Source organism: Ursus maritimus, unplaced genomic scaffold, assembly GCF_017311325.1.
Source record: "Ursus maritimus isolate PB19 unplaced genomic scaffold, ASM1731132v1 scaffold_15, whole genome shotgun sequence".
Taxonomy (NCBI): domain Eukaryota; kingdom Metazoa; phylum Chordata; class Mammalia; order Carnivora; family Ursidae; genus Ursus; species Ursus maritimus.
The window spans coordinates 28825293-28841885 of NW_024423897.1; the positions used below are offsets into that span (position 1 = coordinate 28825293).

The 16593-nt window shown below is 36.7% G+C and overlaps 1 protein-coding gene and 1 pseudogene across 1 annotated transcript in view; one reads left to right on the forward strand and one right to left on the reverse strand.

Annotated features, from left to right (window-relative positions):
* HCN1 (hyperpolarization activated cyclic nucleotide gated potassium channel 1) overlaps positions 1 to 16593 on the forward strand; it is a 373578-nt gene that overhangs the window by 262174 nt on the left and 94811 nt on the right. The window contains exon 4 of the mRNA XM_040630450.1: positions 967 to 1185. Coding sequence (XP_040486384.1) covers positions 967 to 1185 — 219 coding nt within the window. The remainder of the gene's footprint in view (positions 1 to 966; positions 1186 to 16593) is intronic.
* On the reverse strand, positions 6148 to 7212 carry LOC103664753 (annotated as a pseudogene).

The following is a 16593-nucleotide window of genomic DNA, read 5'->3' on the forward strand; positions in this document are numbered from 1 at the left end:
ATATATTATTATCTTTAATAGCACTTTTGTCCCCCTACATTTTGAACTAAAGGGCCCCAAATTTTCGTTTTGCACTGGGCCTTAAAGATTATGTAAGTCTTGGCCAGGAGATTTAATACAAATTGATCCAAAAAAATCCTTTAAATTTTATCAAAGGGTAGGTAAGATATATTGAATAGCTTATTTTTGTGGACTTGAGCTTGGAATAAATTTTTAAAAGGACTCAGAAATTGCATGCAATAACAAATCTCAAGTCAGCTTCTTTTTGTCTAGAGGGTTTGCCAAGATATTATTTTGCTTATTTTATTTTATTGTATTATTTTATAAAAAGCCGACAAGACACATCCATCATCAGTCCTGACATTTGAATGATCATTTACGTTACTCTGCGGGAGGACTTCAGGGAGATCTTCCCATGTATCAGACCTGCATTTCCAAAGTATGTTTATTTGTCATTTAAGAAATATAAAATTAAGGACTATGCAAATATATCAAATTGGATTTTTTAAATTTAACATTGTAGTTTTGATAAAAATTCTTTTCCTTAGGCCCATTGGCTTCACATTTACCAGCAACATTTCTCAGCTTGCAAATACATTGCTAGAAAATGACCAGATTTCCTAGAAACTTTGGAATGAACCCATCAGCATTCATTCTTGGCATTTTTATATGACAGTCACACCATTGTCCCAAAGGAAATTTTAGTTTTAAAAACAACAAACCTAAAACTGATGTTTGGGATCCATATATTAACAGTAGGTTTTGTCTGTTTCCTAGTGGTAGGCAAGCTTTGAAAAACATCCAGTCATCTGAGTAGTGATTGAGGAGAAGTATCTGGGTAAATGTGCCATTACAGGGATGTTTCTCCATGCGCATTCTCTAATGTTTTTGTGTACAGGTCACACTCACTTCTTATTCCACTATCGTTATGGCTCAGCCTGTTTTCTTTTTTCTCTTCTGTTCCAGAATGATTCGTGGGGAAAGCAGTATTCCTACGCACTCTTCAAAGCTATGAGTCACATGCTGTGCATTGGGTATGGAGCCCAGGCCCCAGTCAGCATGTCGGACCTCTGGATTACCATGCTGAGCATGATCGTTGGGGCCACCTGCTACGCCATGTTTGTCGGCCATGCCACAGCTTTAATCCAGTCTTTGGATTCCTCTAGGCGGCAGTATCAAGAGAAGGTAATTTGTTTTATCACTAATATCTTCAACCAGTTAGTTTGTAAATCGAATTAATAGTGTTCAAGGTAACTAAACTATTACTCTATCAAAAATATAATGAAATAAAATGTATAATTAGGAAAACACAATCTGTTTTGATATTTTGCAGTTTCTTCAAGATGCTTGTTATAGCTCTCATTTGTTTCCAATTTCTTTCTTGAATAGCATTTTTTGAAAGTCTGAATTTACATTCACAGAAAAAACAGTTACATGTTTGAGAATGCATGAAGCTGATTTCAAGTATTATCATTGATCATGTTCTATCATACTTCAACAGTTAAAATAATATGCAGCCTTCTCTAGTATACGTTAGCAAAATACACTAACAATTAAATGGAAATAGGCAGCCATTGCACATGTCTGTCTGTGTTTCTCTGCATTATAATCATAATTTATATTATAACCCATATGCTTAGCCGAACATATGTTGCTCTTCTATCTAGATAAGTCACCACACCCTCTAGTCTTAAAAATGCATATTAACAGCTGCTGTCATGCATCCTTATGCACAGTGTGTTAATTAAAATGATTGCTGTTCTAAACTTTTCTCAAAAGAGAGAGGAAAAGTAAATATATGCAATGATATATCCATTGGATTCTTTTTTCATATGCTGAATTATTTTGTCTGGGGCTAAACCTTGGATAATCGGACAGAATGTATATATTTGACCAAACATCATTAACTTTCTGACAGATAAATAATAATATTTCATAACTGAAGGAAGGATTTATAATGTAGAAGTTTAGTTGAACATGATGGAATATATGGGGCACACCTTGACAAAGAGCATGTCTGAAAGTAATGATTAAAATATCTAGAATACTTCTCCTACTGAGTGATAGCAGGCTAGACTCATAATTACTTACAAAATAGCCAAAGATTGTTTCAGTTGTTGTTTTATTTACAGAAGTTTTCCACACTATAATCACACAATAGGAGAAAAGAAACCCGGATACTTTATTTCCCTTGAATGTAATTACACTGCCACCAACTATTGCAATGAGCAAGTTGGTATTTTATTACTGAAGTAATGAAAAGATGAACCACTAAAATTGCTTTGAGGTACATTTTAAAATAAAGCCTTCAATTAAATTGGAAAGAACAAACCGCATAGTAAGGGGGAGGAGACTTTATACAGTGGTGACTTTGACTGAAAGTTATATACTCAAAGGAATTTGGGCAAACTTTACGGGGATTTAAGATAAGACTACAACCAGGTATATGTTTCTATTATACTGTTTTTTCTCTTCCAGTTGACGTTGCTTTAAAAAAAAAATGCTCTTTTCCCATCTCCTTTTTGTCTGCATCATTGGTAAATATTTTTCTTAAGAACAAATCTTCAATTTACAGTATTGTGTTTATTACCATTGTATTGCATAATAAGTGAATTCACTATTTTTATGTTCTTAGACCTGTTTTATAAGCCAAGTATAACTTGGAGGCCCAGTTTATTCAACTATGCAATCATAAGCATAAGCAAAGATATTATGATGCGTGCAATATTTCAAGTCATCCAGTTCTTGATATTACAAAGGGCTTAACAGAGGGCAAGCAGACAGGTAATCTATTACCTTCTGACATATGGAGCAATCTAATCAGAAAGAGCTGATAATAGGTGTGTGTGTGTGTGTGTGTGTGTATGAATTTCCTTATTCTGGATGTTTCATATAAATGCAGTTATATAATATATGATCTTTCAAGTGTTTTCAAGGTTCATCCAAACTGTAGCATGTGTCAGTGCTTAATTAATTTTTTGGCTCATTAATATCCCATTGTATGGATATACCGCATTTTGTTTATCCATTCATTAGTTGATGGATGTTTGAGTTGTTTCCTCCTTTGGCTATCATGAATAGAGCTGCTGTTAACATTTGAGTACAAGTATAATTTGAGATTCTGTTTTCATTTCATTTAGGTATGTACCTAAGAGTAGAATCGCTGGGTCATATAATAATTCCATGTTTAACCTTTTGAGGAACTGCTTTTTTTTTGTAGTTAATATTTGTCTTTAGGTGTATTGTAACCCTCTCCCATGGATGACTATAAAATTAACATTGATATTGTTTTCACTGCCATATACCCATTAATAACATATTTTTGATGTAAAAGAAGTGAGCGCCAGTACATTTTATAGTAGCCATTCAGAGTGCACTGGTGTTCAACCCACCCAATCGGACCCAGAATTCACACCTAGACATAACACTCTATTGTCTCTCCATCACTCGCCATACTGCTGCGCTCCAGTGAAAGTATTGATCAAAGCTAGTCTACTGCACTTATCTACTGCAAGTCATCTGGCCACTGTGTACGTCTGGAATCTCAGAGTCATTTAACTCTGCTTCCTAGGGAACATCTGTTCATCTGGGGTCTCCCAACCTGAAGTTGTTCTATCATCCTAAGCAGTACCAGTAGGTCCTCTGATTATGAGATCCTTACTTACACAGTTTACCAATGATAATAATCTGACAGGGCTAGAGTATCATCATCACCATCATCATCATCATCATCATCATCATCATCATCATCATCGTCATCATCATCATCATCGTCATTCTCTCTCTTCACCAAATAATTTCCATGATCTTCACAGTGTAGAATTTTAGATTAAACTCTGACTTGAATCACAATGTATGTTGCCGATTTCATGGGTCATCGTGTTTTGTGTTCTATGACTTTTCAGACAGCAACATTTTCCCCTTCCGTCAGATATGGAGACTTTGTAGTGTGAGACAGGTGGCATTTAAAATGTGTCTCTCTTGATGCCCTGCTCTGGATTACTAGAAGCTTCAAACTTTCTATAACCAGTAGACTAAGCTCAACTTCAGAAATAACCAAAAGCAATCGTACTTTTTGTTTCCAGTTGTCACTTTTAAGTTTATTTAGAGACGGTCATCTTTTCTGAACAAATAATATCCTTCCCCCAGAACTTTTTGGGTCTAGAAGTCAGAAATGAGGAAGGTAGACATATTCCATAGGCTCATAAGCCTGTTAGGAGCTGCTTTTTGTCATCAGGGAGAAGACACAAGGAGGGAGGAAAAGGAAGGGAAGAGGCAGTTTTAATCACCTGCTACATGTGTTAAGATAGTGTCCTTTGGGGGTGCCTGGGTGGCTTGGTCATTAAGCGTCTATCTTCGGCTCAGGGCATGATTCCGGCGTTCTGGGATCCAGCCCCATATCGGGCTCCTCTACTAGGAGCCTGCTTCTTCCTCTCCCACTCCGCCTGCTTGTGTTCCCTCTCTTGCTGGCTGTCTCTCTCTCTGTCAAATAAATAAGTAAAATCTTTAAAAAAAAAAATTTTTTTTAAAACAATAGTATCCTTTTGTGGGTATGGCAGATGATTAAAGCTGACAGTTCCTTTATGAGGATACTTTGGGCTCTTCAGGTAACACCCATTGAGTCTCTCTTCTGTACTTCCCTAGATGAGGTCCTGTGAATTGAGTAGTTATCTCCAACCTCTTTCTGCTCTGGGCTTCTTGCTCTGCAGGTGGTACTCTTGGACAGGACCCAAGACATAATGCTGGCCCCGCTGTATGGTTCATATCTGGTCCACAGAGAGGCACCCCTGCATCCCTCTCTTAATCCATCCCTCAGTACTTCGCTTCCTCCACCACCAAAGCGATAAGGAGCCTGTGCCTAGCCTTCTCCAATTCCTTGGCAGGAGTCAGACCGTGTCCACAAGTTATGTGTTCTCATGTGTGATTCAAACCCTAGATCCATGTCTCCCAACTATGTGACCATAGTTCAGAAATCCCCATGTGGTTTTCTTGAAGCTGTATGCCCAGGTCAAGTGTTAGAAGGTACAGGGGGCTGGGAAGGGGACTCACAGCAGAACAATCTGCCCTCTAATCCCATCAGGAAAATTCTCACTCTATCCTCCCCACCTCTGTGGAGCTTTGATACCTCCAGGAGTCTTGATCCTTGGATCACCATTTACAATTGTAAACCAGTGTAAGAGATCACTTTATACAGGCTGTTAGTAGTTAAGTTCTGGCAGAGTCAAAGTTATATGCAGATTTTTGACTGTGCTAGGGGTCAGCACCCTTAACCCCCACTTTATTTCAAGGGCCAATCGTATATATAATTGTTCCCTGGCCAAGCAAGTTTGGAAATGTTGATTGAAAAAATGTATCAAAGTGTGGTTTCTTTGGATAAGTGTGTGTACCCTGAACATTTAACTTGTTGTGTTTGCCCTCCTTGCCAAACCCCCATGTATTTTAATTGATTAGAGTGCACTTTGGAAAACATCTTTCTAGACAAACTCCCCCAAAGTGAATATTCCATTTTTTTTTAACTGACCTTGGGTGGTTACTCTCTTTTCTAGATACGTCTGCAGTTTATCTCGTCTTCAGGAGATGAAACTGTTTTTGATCATCCTGTGTCTTTATAGTCCCGCAACTTAGTTCTTATACTTGCACAGCCCTGGGGAGCCTACTACTATTTTTAGACTTATCATTCTCTTTCCTGTCATACAATTATAGTAATAGCAACTTTTAGGTGTGCAGTTTTCACTATGTAATAAGCAAGAATTTCAACACAATACACAGTATGAATTTAGAATAAGAAATTTCCCACTCACTTTGGTATACTTGATGTACATGAAAGATTTTTTTTTTAAAGACACATTTATTCAGCATCATGATCAGACTATTACATTTAGCGATGAACAGCACTGGTGCAAAAAAGAGTCTGCATTAAAACCCTTTGTTGGGATGCTTTATACTTTCCACTGAACAGAAACTAAACTACCTGTTATACAATTAGTCACAAATACAGTCCTTGAGTTTTTAGCACATACACATGAGTATTGTTTAAAATATGTCTTCTTTGTAGCAGTTAGGCCGTGCCACCACTGTGTTTGGCCGAAGTCACAAATCTGTTGTAACCTGTAGCTTCCCTGTCACTTCTCTGGCTCTCCTCTCCTGCTAAACCTTGTTTCCTGGCAGTAATGAAAACCTTCTGCCACCACTGTAGCTACTGCTGCTACTGGAACCACCATAGCCACCTTGGTTTCCTGGTTTGGCAAAGTATTGGCCTGCACCACCATAAGGGCCAGAGCTTCTGCCTCCAAAAATTTCCTCCTTTCATGGGTCCAAAATTTGAAGATCGATTGTTTTAATTGCCAAAATCATTATAGCTTCCGCCACCTCCAGAGTTGCTTCCATCATTACCAAATCCATTATAGGCATTCCCCACTGCCACCATATCTGCCACCACCTTGACTGCCACCAAGCCACCTCACCAACTGAAGTTTCCTCCATGACCAAAGTTGTCATTCCCATCAAAATCTCCATGGCCACCACCAAAGTTTCCGGAACCACTTCGACCTCTTTGGTTGGATGAAGCACCAGCCGTCTCTTGCTTTCTCTTGCATAGGGCTTTCCTTACCTCACAACTGTGGCCATTCACAGTATAGCATTTTTGAATGACAGTCTTGTCTACAGAGTCGTGGTCATCAAATGTTACAAAAGTAAAGTCTCTCTTTGTGCCACTGCCTCGGTCAGTCATGATTTCAATCATTTCAATTTTTCTATACTGTTCAAAATAATCTCTTAGGTGATATTCTTCAGTGTCTTCTTTAATGCCACCGACAAAAATCTTTTTCACAGTTAAGTGGGCACCAGGGCTTTGAGAATCTTCTCTTGAGACAGCCGTTTATGGTTCCACAACTCTTCCATCCACCTTGTGTGGCCTTGCATTCATGGCTGCTTCCACCTCCTCCACAGGGGCATACATAACAAATCCAATGTCTCTGAAGCGCTTGGTGTTTGGATCTCTCATTACCACACAGTCTGTAAGTGTTCCCCATTGTTCAAAATGGCACCTCAGAGATTCTTTTTAAGCTCATCAGTTCTTTCAAAGTTCAAACCCTCCAGTGAAGAGCTTCCACAGCTGTTCAGGCTCTTTGGAAGACTGACTTAGACATGACAGTGGTAGGAGGGGGAACTTTAATGACGCTTACTTGGCAGCATCCATGGGCAGAAAGCCATGAAAGATTTTTAATGTGAAGTGTGAATATGACCAAAGAATCACTTTAATTATATGAGGAAATTATCAAATTGAAATACCTTTATACACTGAATAGCTTCCTGAATCCAGGAAGCAGAGTGTATAAATCCAAGACAGGTGCAGGAATGATTTTTTTTTTTTTAAATAGACTGTGCTTTCTAATGGTCGAAAGACTCCAGCCTTCAAATATCGTTTATGTTCTATAAAATTTTTAAAATGTCGTATTCTCAATTTAATAATGATAAGAAATTTAAAAGCTAAATTTATCGAAAAGAACAGTGATAAAATTTTCCTCATCTCTGCGAGAGTTTATATGATGCTCCTTAAAGGCCCTTTGGAATAAGAAGTTATGGCTTTAATATAAGTAGTCGCTTAGGCGTGGAAGCGAGTTGTAAGTAATCCTGTATGAAACCGCGTCAAATTATAAAAGTTTGTGTAATCGTACCTAAAAACATAACATTCTAAATCTGGTCATTCCAGGCAAATATTTTTTTCTTGGTTTTAGTTAAAAATCCATAGATCCTTATTCATTCCTTGTAAATGAAGAACTATAATCAGGACTTTCATAAACATTTCTTATTCCATAGAAATCGTTTTTCTTTTTTAATCAGTTTAATCTTCCAAATTTGTATAAGCTAGTGGTTCGACCAGAGACAAAAAGCTAAACACTAAGACCTGCTCTCATTTTCAATGCACTCAAATCTCATTTGCAATAAAACAGATTTCACATCAGTTAGAATAAAGTTATTGTGGTTAATACAGACATTTTCTTGGTCATATGCCCTTCAAAAATAATTTGAATAGAGGAAGAATGATGCCAAATCAACTTTTAAACTCTTACAAACCCTTCAATCAAACCTCATTTCCAGCCAAATATTTACTGTTCTCTCAACAAACCAGATGAGTCTGACTTCCTACACCCTTCATCCTATGCCTTTATATATTTTTACACCTTTCACTGTTTACATAGTTTCTGCCCTTCCCTTTGGAGGGTTGTGATGTCTTCTCTGATCATCTCAACCTATAGTAATCTGTTTGTTGTGTATATTTTATCTGCCCAGGAGAGTATAAGCCCCATATTGGGAAACACCTGTGTCTCAGCTATTGTGTCATTCAGGCCTGTACATAGAAACCTAGGTATTATGATGCTGAGGATACAACAGTACTCAGATGGGACAGTGAGGATTTAGAATGTTTATAGGTCCAACCTTTATTCTAACATAAAATAGAAATAATAGTTCATAATTTGTATTTCTCTGAATGCTGCCACTTGAGTATACATGAGCACATCTTTAAAAAATATTTATGTTGTTTATTTACTTGTATATAAACATATTATAAAGACATTGCCTCACATGTTACAGCAAGTACTTGCTTATGTATTATACATATGTATTTAGCTTAAACACAGATAAAACTTAATTTTCAATAAGCTTTTCCCTCTGTAATTCTGAGATTGATTTCTCTGTAAGTAAAAGGTATATTACCAAAGTGCCTTTCATCAGGGTTAACGCAATTTCTTAGTTTCTGGGTTGATCAGGATTGTGTTCTCCTCTAGGACGTGATGGAACCCATTGTCTCAAACGGATGGATGGGAGAGTTTATCACTGCTGTCATGTAATTCTGAGTCTTCAAAAAAAAAAAAAAAAAAAGACTATGACCAGAGCAAAGACGAAAAATTTGGAGTAGTGACTATGCTATTTCATAGGTAATTCTATTATTCAGTTAAAAAGAAAAGAAGAACAGTTACATCCTGCTTTTCAACCTATCTTCCTTATCAAGAAATTTAGTCAGTTGAGCTGCTAATTTGATTTACTGATTTTGTAGGCTATGATAGTATTTGTAGGCTATGATAGTATTTGTCTTCAGAAAAGCAAAGAGGCTTTGAAGTTATAATGATCTTGACCTTGGAAAATCAAATTGACCCAATGCTTAAATTAAAAATGGCTCGATGCCTTCATTTTGATTGGGAACATTTTTAGGGGGAAGATGTAGCTCTAAAATCCATGTGCATTCAGCAAAATGTTTTACTTGCTTTTCTTCCTTATTCGTAAAGGCTTTCTTCCTTCCTTTACAAATGAGAATGCCATGAGCACAACTCCCACATGGTTCCTTAATTAGTCAGAAAGATTTCCAATTCCGCTCTACCATATACTTTTGCTTCCCAGGAGCTGAATTTAACGTACTCTGATATGTTAAAGTGGTTGTACTGCCAAATGTTCTCAGGCCAAGGAGATCCTATGACTGGGACTATCTTCGAGATTTCTCCTAGGAAAACAGCGGTGCAGTAGCCCTTGGGTTAGCTTCATGTAGCCACTTGAGCTGCTAATGAATTAGGCTCCTGGCAGGATGATGATACTTTACATTTGCAGCTGAGAAAAATGTTTCTTACATTAACTAAGTACTGTAATAATGATAGGGACAGGTAAAGGGAGGGAGTTCGAGGCTGTTAATTTAACAAAGGTGAAAAATAGAATTTTGCCAATTGTAAATCTCTCATACCACTGATTTTCAACCAACCTTTGTGTTTTAATATATCCCACTAGGAGATATGGTATCTGTTTTCACTCAGTGATACTTTCTGTACCAATATTCTGTGTGATAGGCTAAAATTTCCCATATGCTTCTCAGCAATCCTTCATTTAATTCTTTGCAGTTTACACTTATCATTTATAGCTCATCTGACAGCTTCTTGTGATGGCTCTAAAGTAGAGTTGCATTTTCTACCATTTTTCTTTTTTGACTGATCTATTGACTTAATTTTTTAGAAATGTTTGAATTTTCATTTGAATGTACTCCCTGAAGTTCACTTTTAAGTATTTTGCTGTATCGTATTTCTGCCCTTTACATATCATAAGACTTAAATACATTATTAAGCACTTTCACAGGGCAGAAGCTTGGTCGCCAGGGATCCACTAATCTGGCGAGAATGCACAATGGATAAGAATTAGTGAATGTAACTTGCATTTGCTTAGTCAGGTCATTGGGACCCATTTGAAATGGGCCTTGAAGAATGTAGGGGAAATCAGCAGGCAGATATCAGCAGAGATAGTCACTATGAGACAAATGTCCCAGAGAAGAGCCCTAATTTTGAGAAGACTCCTGGCAGTCAGGAATAAAATGTGCAAAGGCCCAGAGGTGGGTATGTGTGGGAATATTGAATTGTCTAATTTGAGTAAAGCAATAACTGTCTTGCTGGGGAAACTGTGAAATAAGTTTGGGTTATGGTCCACCTACAACAGTTTTGAATGTAGGAATGATGAGATTATACATTGGGAAAAGGATATCCATTGCAAAATTTTAGCAATGGAATGTAGTAATGGAAGCTGTCTTATAGAAAAATAAATCACAGCAGTGCATGAATATGGTGTACTCTTAACCTAGGTGGTAAGGTTCTAAGATCAAATAGATCACTACATAAATGCTTACTGCTAGATTAGCACAACATGTTTAATAGGAACAGGAATTGGAAGTAGATAGGAACACTCTGGTTAATAAAACCACTGGAAATGACATTCTTTTATAAGGAATTGTGATCCAAATAGTCTTCAGAGATAGATGTTCTGTGAGTCAGATCTCTAATGATCCATTTTTTATGCATTCAATACATATTTATTAAATGCTTACTATTTGCCAGGTCTGGTACTAGATGCTAGGCAAACAATGTGAGCAAATAAATATGGTACTTTCCCTCATCAAGCCTCTTGTAGTACAGTGGGTGGGAGAGGGAGGGACATGACACCCAGAAACAAAATTCATAGAAAGCAGTCAATTATTATACAAATTGGGGGCGCCTGGGTGGCTCAGTTGTTAAGCATCTGCCTTTGGCTCAGGGCGTGATCCTGGAGTTCTGGGATCGAGCCCTATGTCAGGCTCCTACTCTGGGAGCCTGCTTCTTCCTCTCCCACACCCCCCGCTTGTGTTCCCTCTCTCGCTGGCTCTCTCTCTCTGTCAAATAAATAAAATAAAATCTTTAAAAGAATTATTATAAAAATTGTAAAGTGCTATGAAGGGAAATGTGAAGACATGATAAGAGATTTTAGGACTGTGTCTTGATTCATGTGAGATTCAGTGGGGGGTGGGAGAGAAGAGAAAATGATATTTAAGAAGAAACCTGAAGAATGAGTAGAAGGGAGATAGTGAAGTGAGCAACATGGGGGAAAGCACTGAGGTGTGAAAAAGTTTGCCATGATTCAAGAACAGACAGGAAAGTGTGATTAGAGCTGAGAAAAGTGAAACGGTTCTGGATGAGATGAGCGCTTAACTCATGTCAGATTAGGTGGAACCTCATAGGGCTCCTTAACCGTGTTGAACTGTAGCCTAACTGCTATGAGAGTCTAGTAAGAATTTGATGCAGAAGAGTTAGATTAGATTTGATTTGAAATTTTTAAAAGAGTGTTCAGTCAACAATGTGTATAATAGATTAAAGAAAAGCAAAAATGGCCAGGTGTTCTTTGGCATTAGGCAAATGAGCTAGTGCTAACTTACAAAGACCTGGGTAGGATTTCCATTTTAGCAGGCAAAATATTAAAGATGGAAATATTAAACAGGCCATCCCAGATTGAATAAATACTATTTAGGGCAAATGCTGAGCTGCTGTAAGAAGAACATAAACGATTCAGTGACCCAAAGAACTAAATAGTTTCACTAATAAATTTTGAGGGACGAGAAGCCAGGTGAGTGGGGTGGCACTGTTTTAGATGGCCATTTGCAATACACGTTCTTCCAAGTTGTTTCTCCACTGTCCCCTAAGACAATGACCTTCAGATTTTAATATGTATCATAATCACCTGGAGAGCTTCTTAATACACATTTGTGGTCCCCACTCCCAGAGTTTCTGATTCATTAGGTCTAGAGAACCTGAGAATTTGCATTTCCAACAAAATTTCAGTTGCTGTTGCTGATGGTAGTCCAAAGACCACCCTTTGAGAACCACTGCCCTAGAATATTGTTTTATATCCGTGTTTGAAGCTGTGGCATGGGCATGTCCATCTTCTAGCTCATGACAAGGAAGGGAACATGGAGAAAATGCATCATTTCTACTCACTGCGTTGATGAGAGCTTAGTTATGTTCTGCTCAAGGAGGCTGAGAAATGTAGTCTGTCTGGACAGCTCTGTGACCCACTAATAGTTAACATACAGTGTTACATTAGTTTCAGGTATACGATATAGTGATTCCACAATTCTGTGCATTGCTCAGTGTTCATCATGGTAAGTGTGCTCTTACTCCCCTTCACCTATTTAACCCATCCACCCATCCTCCTCCCCTCTTGTAACCATCAGTTCTCTGTAGTAAAGAGTCTGTTTCTTGGTGTGTGTGTGTGTGTGTGTGTGTGTGTGTGTGTGTGTGTCTGTCTGTCTGTCTGTCTGTCTTTCCCTTTGCTCCTTTGTTTTGTTTCTTAAATTCCACATATGAGTGAAATTATATGATATTTGTCTTTCTCCGACTGACTTATTTCACTTAGCATAATACTCTCTAGTTCCATACATGTCAATGCAAATAGCAAGATTTCATTCTTTTTTACGGCTAAATAATATTCCATTAAATTTTGTTCTATACTATATATATATATAATTTCTTCTTTACCCATTCATCAATCCATGGACACTTTGGCTGCTTCCATACTTTATTTTCAACTAAGTTGAAAATAGTCCTGCTGTAAAGTAGGGGTGCACATATCCCTTCTGAATTAGTGTTTTTGTATTCTTTGGGTAAATACCCACTAGTGCAATTGCTGGGTCATAGGGTGGTTCTATTTTTAACCTTTGGGGAAACTCCATACTGTTTTTCACATTGGATGCACCAGTTTTCATTTCCACTAAGAGTGCATGAGAGTTCCTTTTTCTCCACATCCTTGCAAATACTTGTTATTGCTTGTGATTTTTATTTTAGCCATTCTAACAGGTGTGAGGTGATATCCCATTGTAGTTTTGATTTGCATTTCTCTGATGGTGAGTGATGATGAGCTTCTTTTCATGTGTCTGTTGGCCATCTGTATGTCTTCTTTGTAGAAATGTCTATTCATGTTTTTTGCCTATTTTTTTTTTCTTGGTTGTATGATTCATTTTTGGGGTGTTGAGTTTTATAAGTTCTTTATGTATTTTGGATACCAATCCTTTATTAGATATGTCATTTGCAAATATCTTCTCCCATTCTGTAAGTTGTCCTTTAGTTTCCTTGATTGTTTCTTTTACTGTGCAGAAGCTCTTTATTTTGAAGTTGTCCCAATAGTTCATTTTTGCTTTTGTTTCCCTTGTTTCAGGGAACCTATGTGGAAAAAAGTTGGTATGGCTGATGTCAAAGAAGTGATTGCCTGTGTTCCATTCTAAGATTTTTATGGTTTCAAGATCTCACATTTAGGTGTTTAATCCAATTTGAATTTATTTTTGTGTATGGTATAAGAAAGTGGTTCAGTTTCATTCTTTTGCTTTTAGCTGTCCAGTTTTCCCAATTTGTTGAAGGGACAGTCATTTTTCTTTTGGATATTCTTTCTTGCTTTGTCAAAGATTAATTGACCATATAATTGTGGGTTCATTTCTGGGTTTTCTATTCTGTTCCATTGATTTATGTGTCTGTTTTTGTGCCAGTGCCATACTGTCTTAATCACTGCAGCTTTGTAATATAACTTGAAGTCTGAAATTGTGATGCCTCCAGGTTGCTTTTCTTTTTCAAGATTGCTTTGGCTATTTGGGGTCTTATGTGGTTCCATAGAAATTTTAGGATTGTTTGTTCTAGTTCTGTGAAAAATGCTGTTGGTATTTTGATAGGAATTGCCTTAAATGTGTAGATTGCTTTGGGTAGTATAGACATTTTAACAATATTTGTTCTACCAATCCATGAGCATGGAATGCTTTCCATTTCTTTCTGTCATCTGTGTTGGTTGTTTTATCTCCTGTCTCATTTGTGATTTTATTTATTTGAGTTGTTTCTCTTCTTTTCTTGGTAAGTCTGGCTAGAGGCTAATCAATTTTATTGATTTTTTTAAAGAAAAAGCTCCTGGTTTCATTGATCTATTCTATTTTTTTTTTCAGTTTCTATATCATTTATTTCTGCTCTAATCTTTATTATCACCTTCCTTCTGCTAGTTTTAAGTTTTGTTTGTTGTTCATTTTCTATCTCCTTTAGGTGTAATATTAGGTTGCATATTTAAGATTTTTCTTACTTCTGAGGCATGCCTATATTGCTATAAATTTCCCTCCTAGAACTACTTTTACTGCATCCCAAAGATTTTGGGCCATTGTATTTCATTTTCATTTGTTTCCATGCATTTTTTAATTTCTTCTTTTATTTTCTGGTTGACCAATTCATTGTTAAGTTGCATGTTACTTAATCTCTATGTATTTGTGATCTCTCCAGGTTTTTTTCTTGTGGTTGATTTCTAATTTCATAGCATTGTGGTCAGAAAAGATGCATGGTATGATTTTGAGCTTCTTGAATTTTTTGAGGCTAGTTTTGTGGCTTAATATGTGATCTATTCTGGAGAATGCTCCATGTGCTCTTGAAAAGAATGTGTATTCTGCTGTTTTAGGATGGAATGTTCTGAATATATCTGTTAAATCCATTTTTTCCAGTGTATCATTCAAAGCCATTCTTTCCTTGTTGGTTTTCTGCTTGAATGACCTGTCCATTGATGTAACTAGGGTGTTAACATCCTACTATTATTGTATCACTATTGATTAGTTCCTTTATGTTTCTTATTAACAGTTTTATATATTTGGGTGCTCCTATGTTAGATGCATAAATATTTACAATTGTTATATCTTCTTATTGGATTGTCCATTTTATGATTATATAATATCCTTCTTTGTCTCTTGTTACAGTCTTTATTTTAAAGTTCATTTTGTCTGCCAAAAGTATTGCTACTACGTCCTTCTTTTGACATCCATTTGCATAGTAGATGTTCTCCATTCCTTCACTTTCAATCTGCAGGTGTCTTTAGGTCTAAAATGAGTCTCTTGTAGGCAGCACACAGATGGGTCTAGTTTTTTTAATCCGTTCTGACACCTTATGTCTTTTGATTGGAGCATTTAGTCCATTTACATTCAGAGTAATTATTGATAGATATGTATTAATTGTCATTTTATTACTTATTTTGTGGTTGTTTCTGAAGCTTTTCTTTGATGCTTTCTTGTTTTTTTCTCTTTCATGGTTTGTTGGTTTTCTTTAGTATGTCATGTCTTTATCCATTCTTCTATCAATGGACACTTGGGCTGCTTCCATACTTTGGTTATTATAAATAATAAGTAAACATAGGGGTGCATATATTCTTTTGAATTAGTGTTTATATATTCTTTGTGTAAATACCCAGTAGTGCAATTGCTGAATCATATGGTAATTCTATTTTTAATTTTTTATTTCCATAGTAACTGCACTGGTTGCATTCCCACCAACAGTGCATGAGAACTCATGAGTTTTGAACTTTAGTAGATTGATAGTGTGAACTTCAAATACAAATTAAGTACTTCTAATATACAAATAAAGCAAGTCTAAACTGCTTTGATGCAAAATATTTTCAACTTTTTTCTGACTCTACCAATATCTTACTTAAAGGGTACAAACATATATTCAGATGATAATATAAGATAGATGATTATATTTCACATTCACTGCTTCAGCTTTGCCAAGTGAAATTATCTTAGAATAATACATTCAATTTAAAAGATTTCTTGTTGCCCTCCTACTTCACCAAGTTATTATTAAAATTAATGAGACAAAATTTTGAAAGTTTTTTAAAAAAGCCATTGGGGAAAAGCCACTACTAAAATACTTAGTATTAGCATATTTAATGAAAAATGATCTTCAACGTCAGTATTGCCATTTTATTAAGTAATATTTAGAGGGGATTCCAAATGTCTACTAAATGATACAAATAGATTATTTTGACTTTTTCCTCAGTGAGAATAGATTGCTAGTAATAATGACTCCCTGAATTAAGTTCCCTCCTCGAATTTAGTGGAAAAGCAACACATTAGAAGCAGATGCAGAGCTGCTAAGGTAGGCGCATGGAGAAGGAAGAGAGAAAAAGATCCACAGCAAGAGCAGAAACAGGAAAATGATAAAAACCACATTCCACAACTAAAAAGCCAGTCCTGTGGCACAATGCAGTGTAGAACCATGCCTTGTCTGCCTGAGGGTAGCTTTCAACTGATTGAGCAGGCTCTGGTTAGAGGACTCCCATCCTGCATCTGGACTCCAATTTATTTTGATCAATTTCTAAAATGTATTTTTACTACAATGAGGGTTCCTTCTGTTTTGGTGGCATATGGCAGGCAGATTGTAAAGCTGAGCTGATCCTAGAGACATGAGAATTTTGGCTCACACATACTTTGAGAGGTGAGGAGGCTCCAAATCACATGATAGC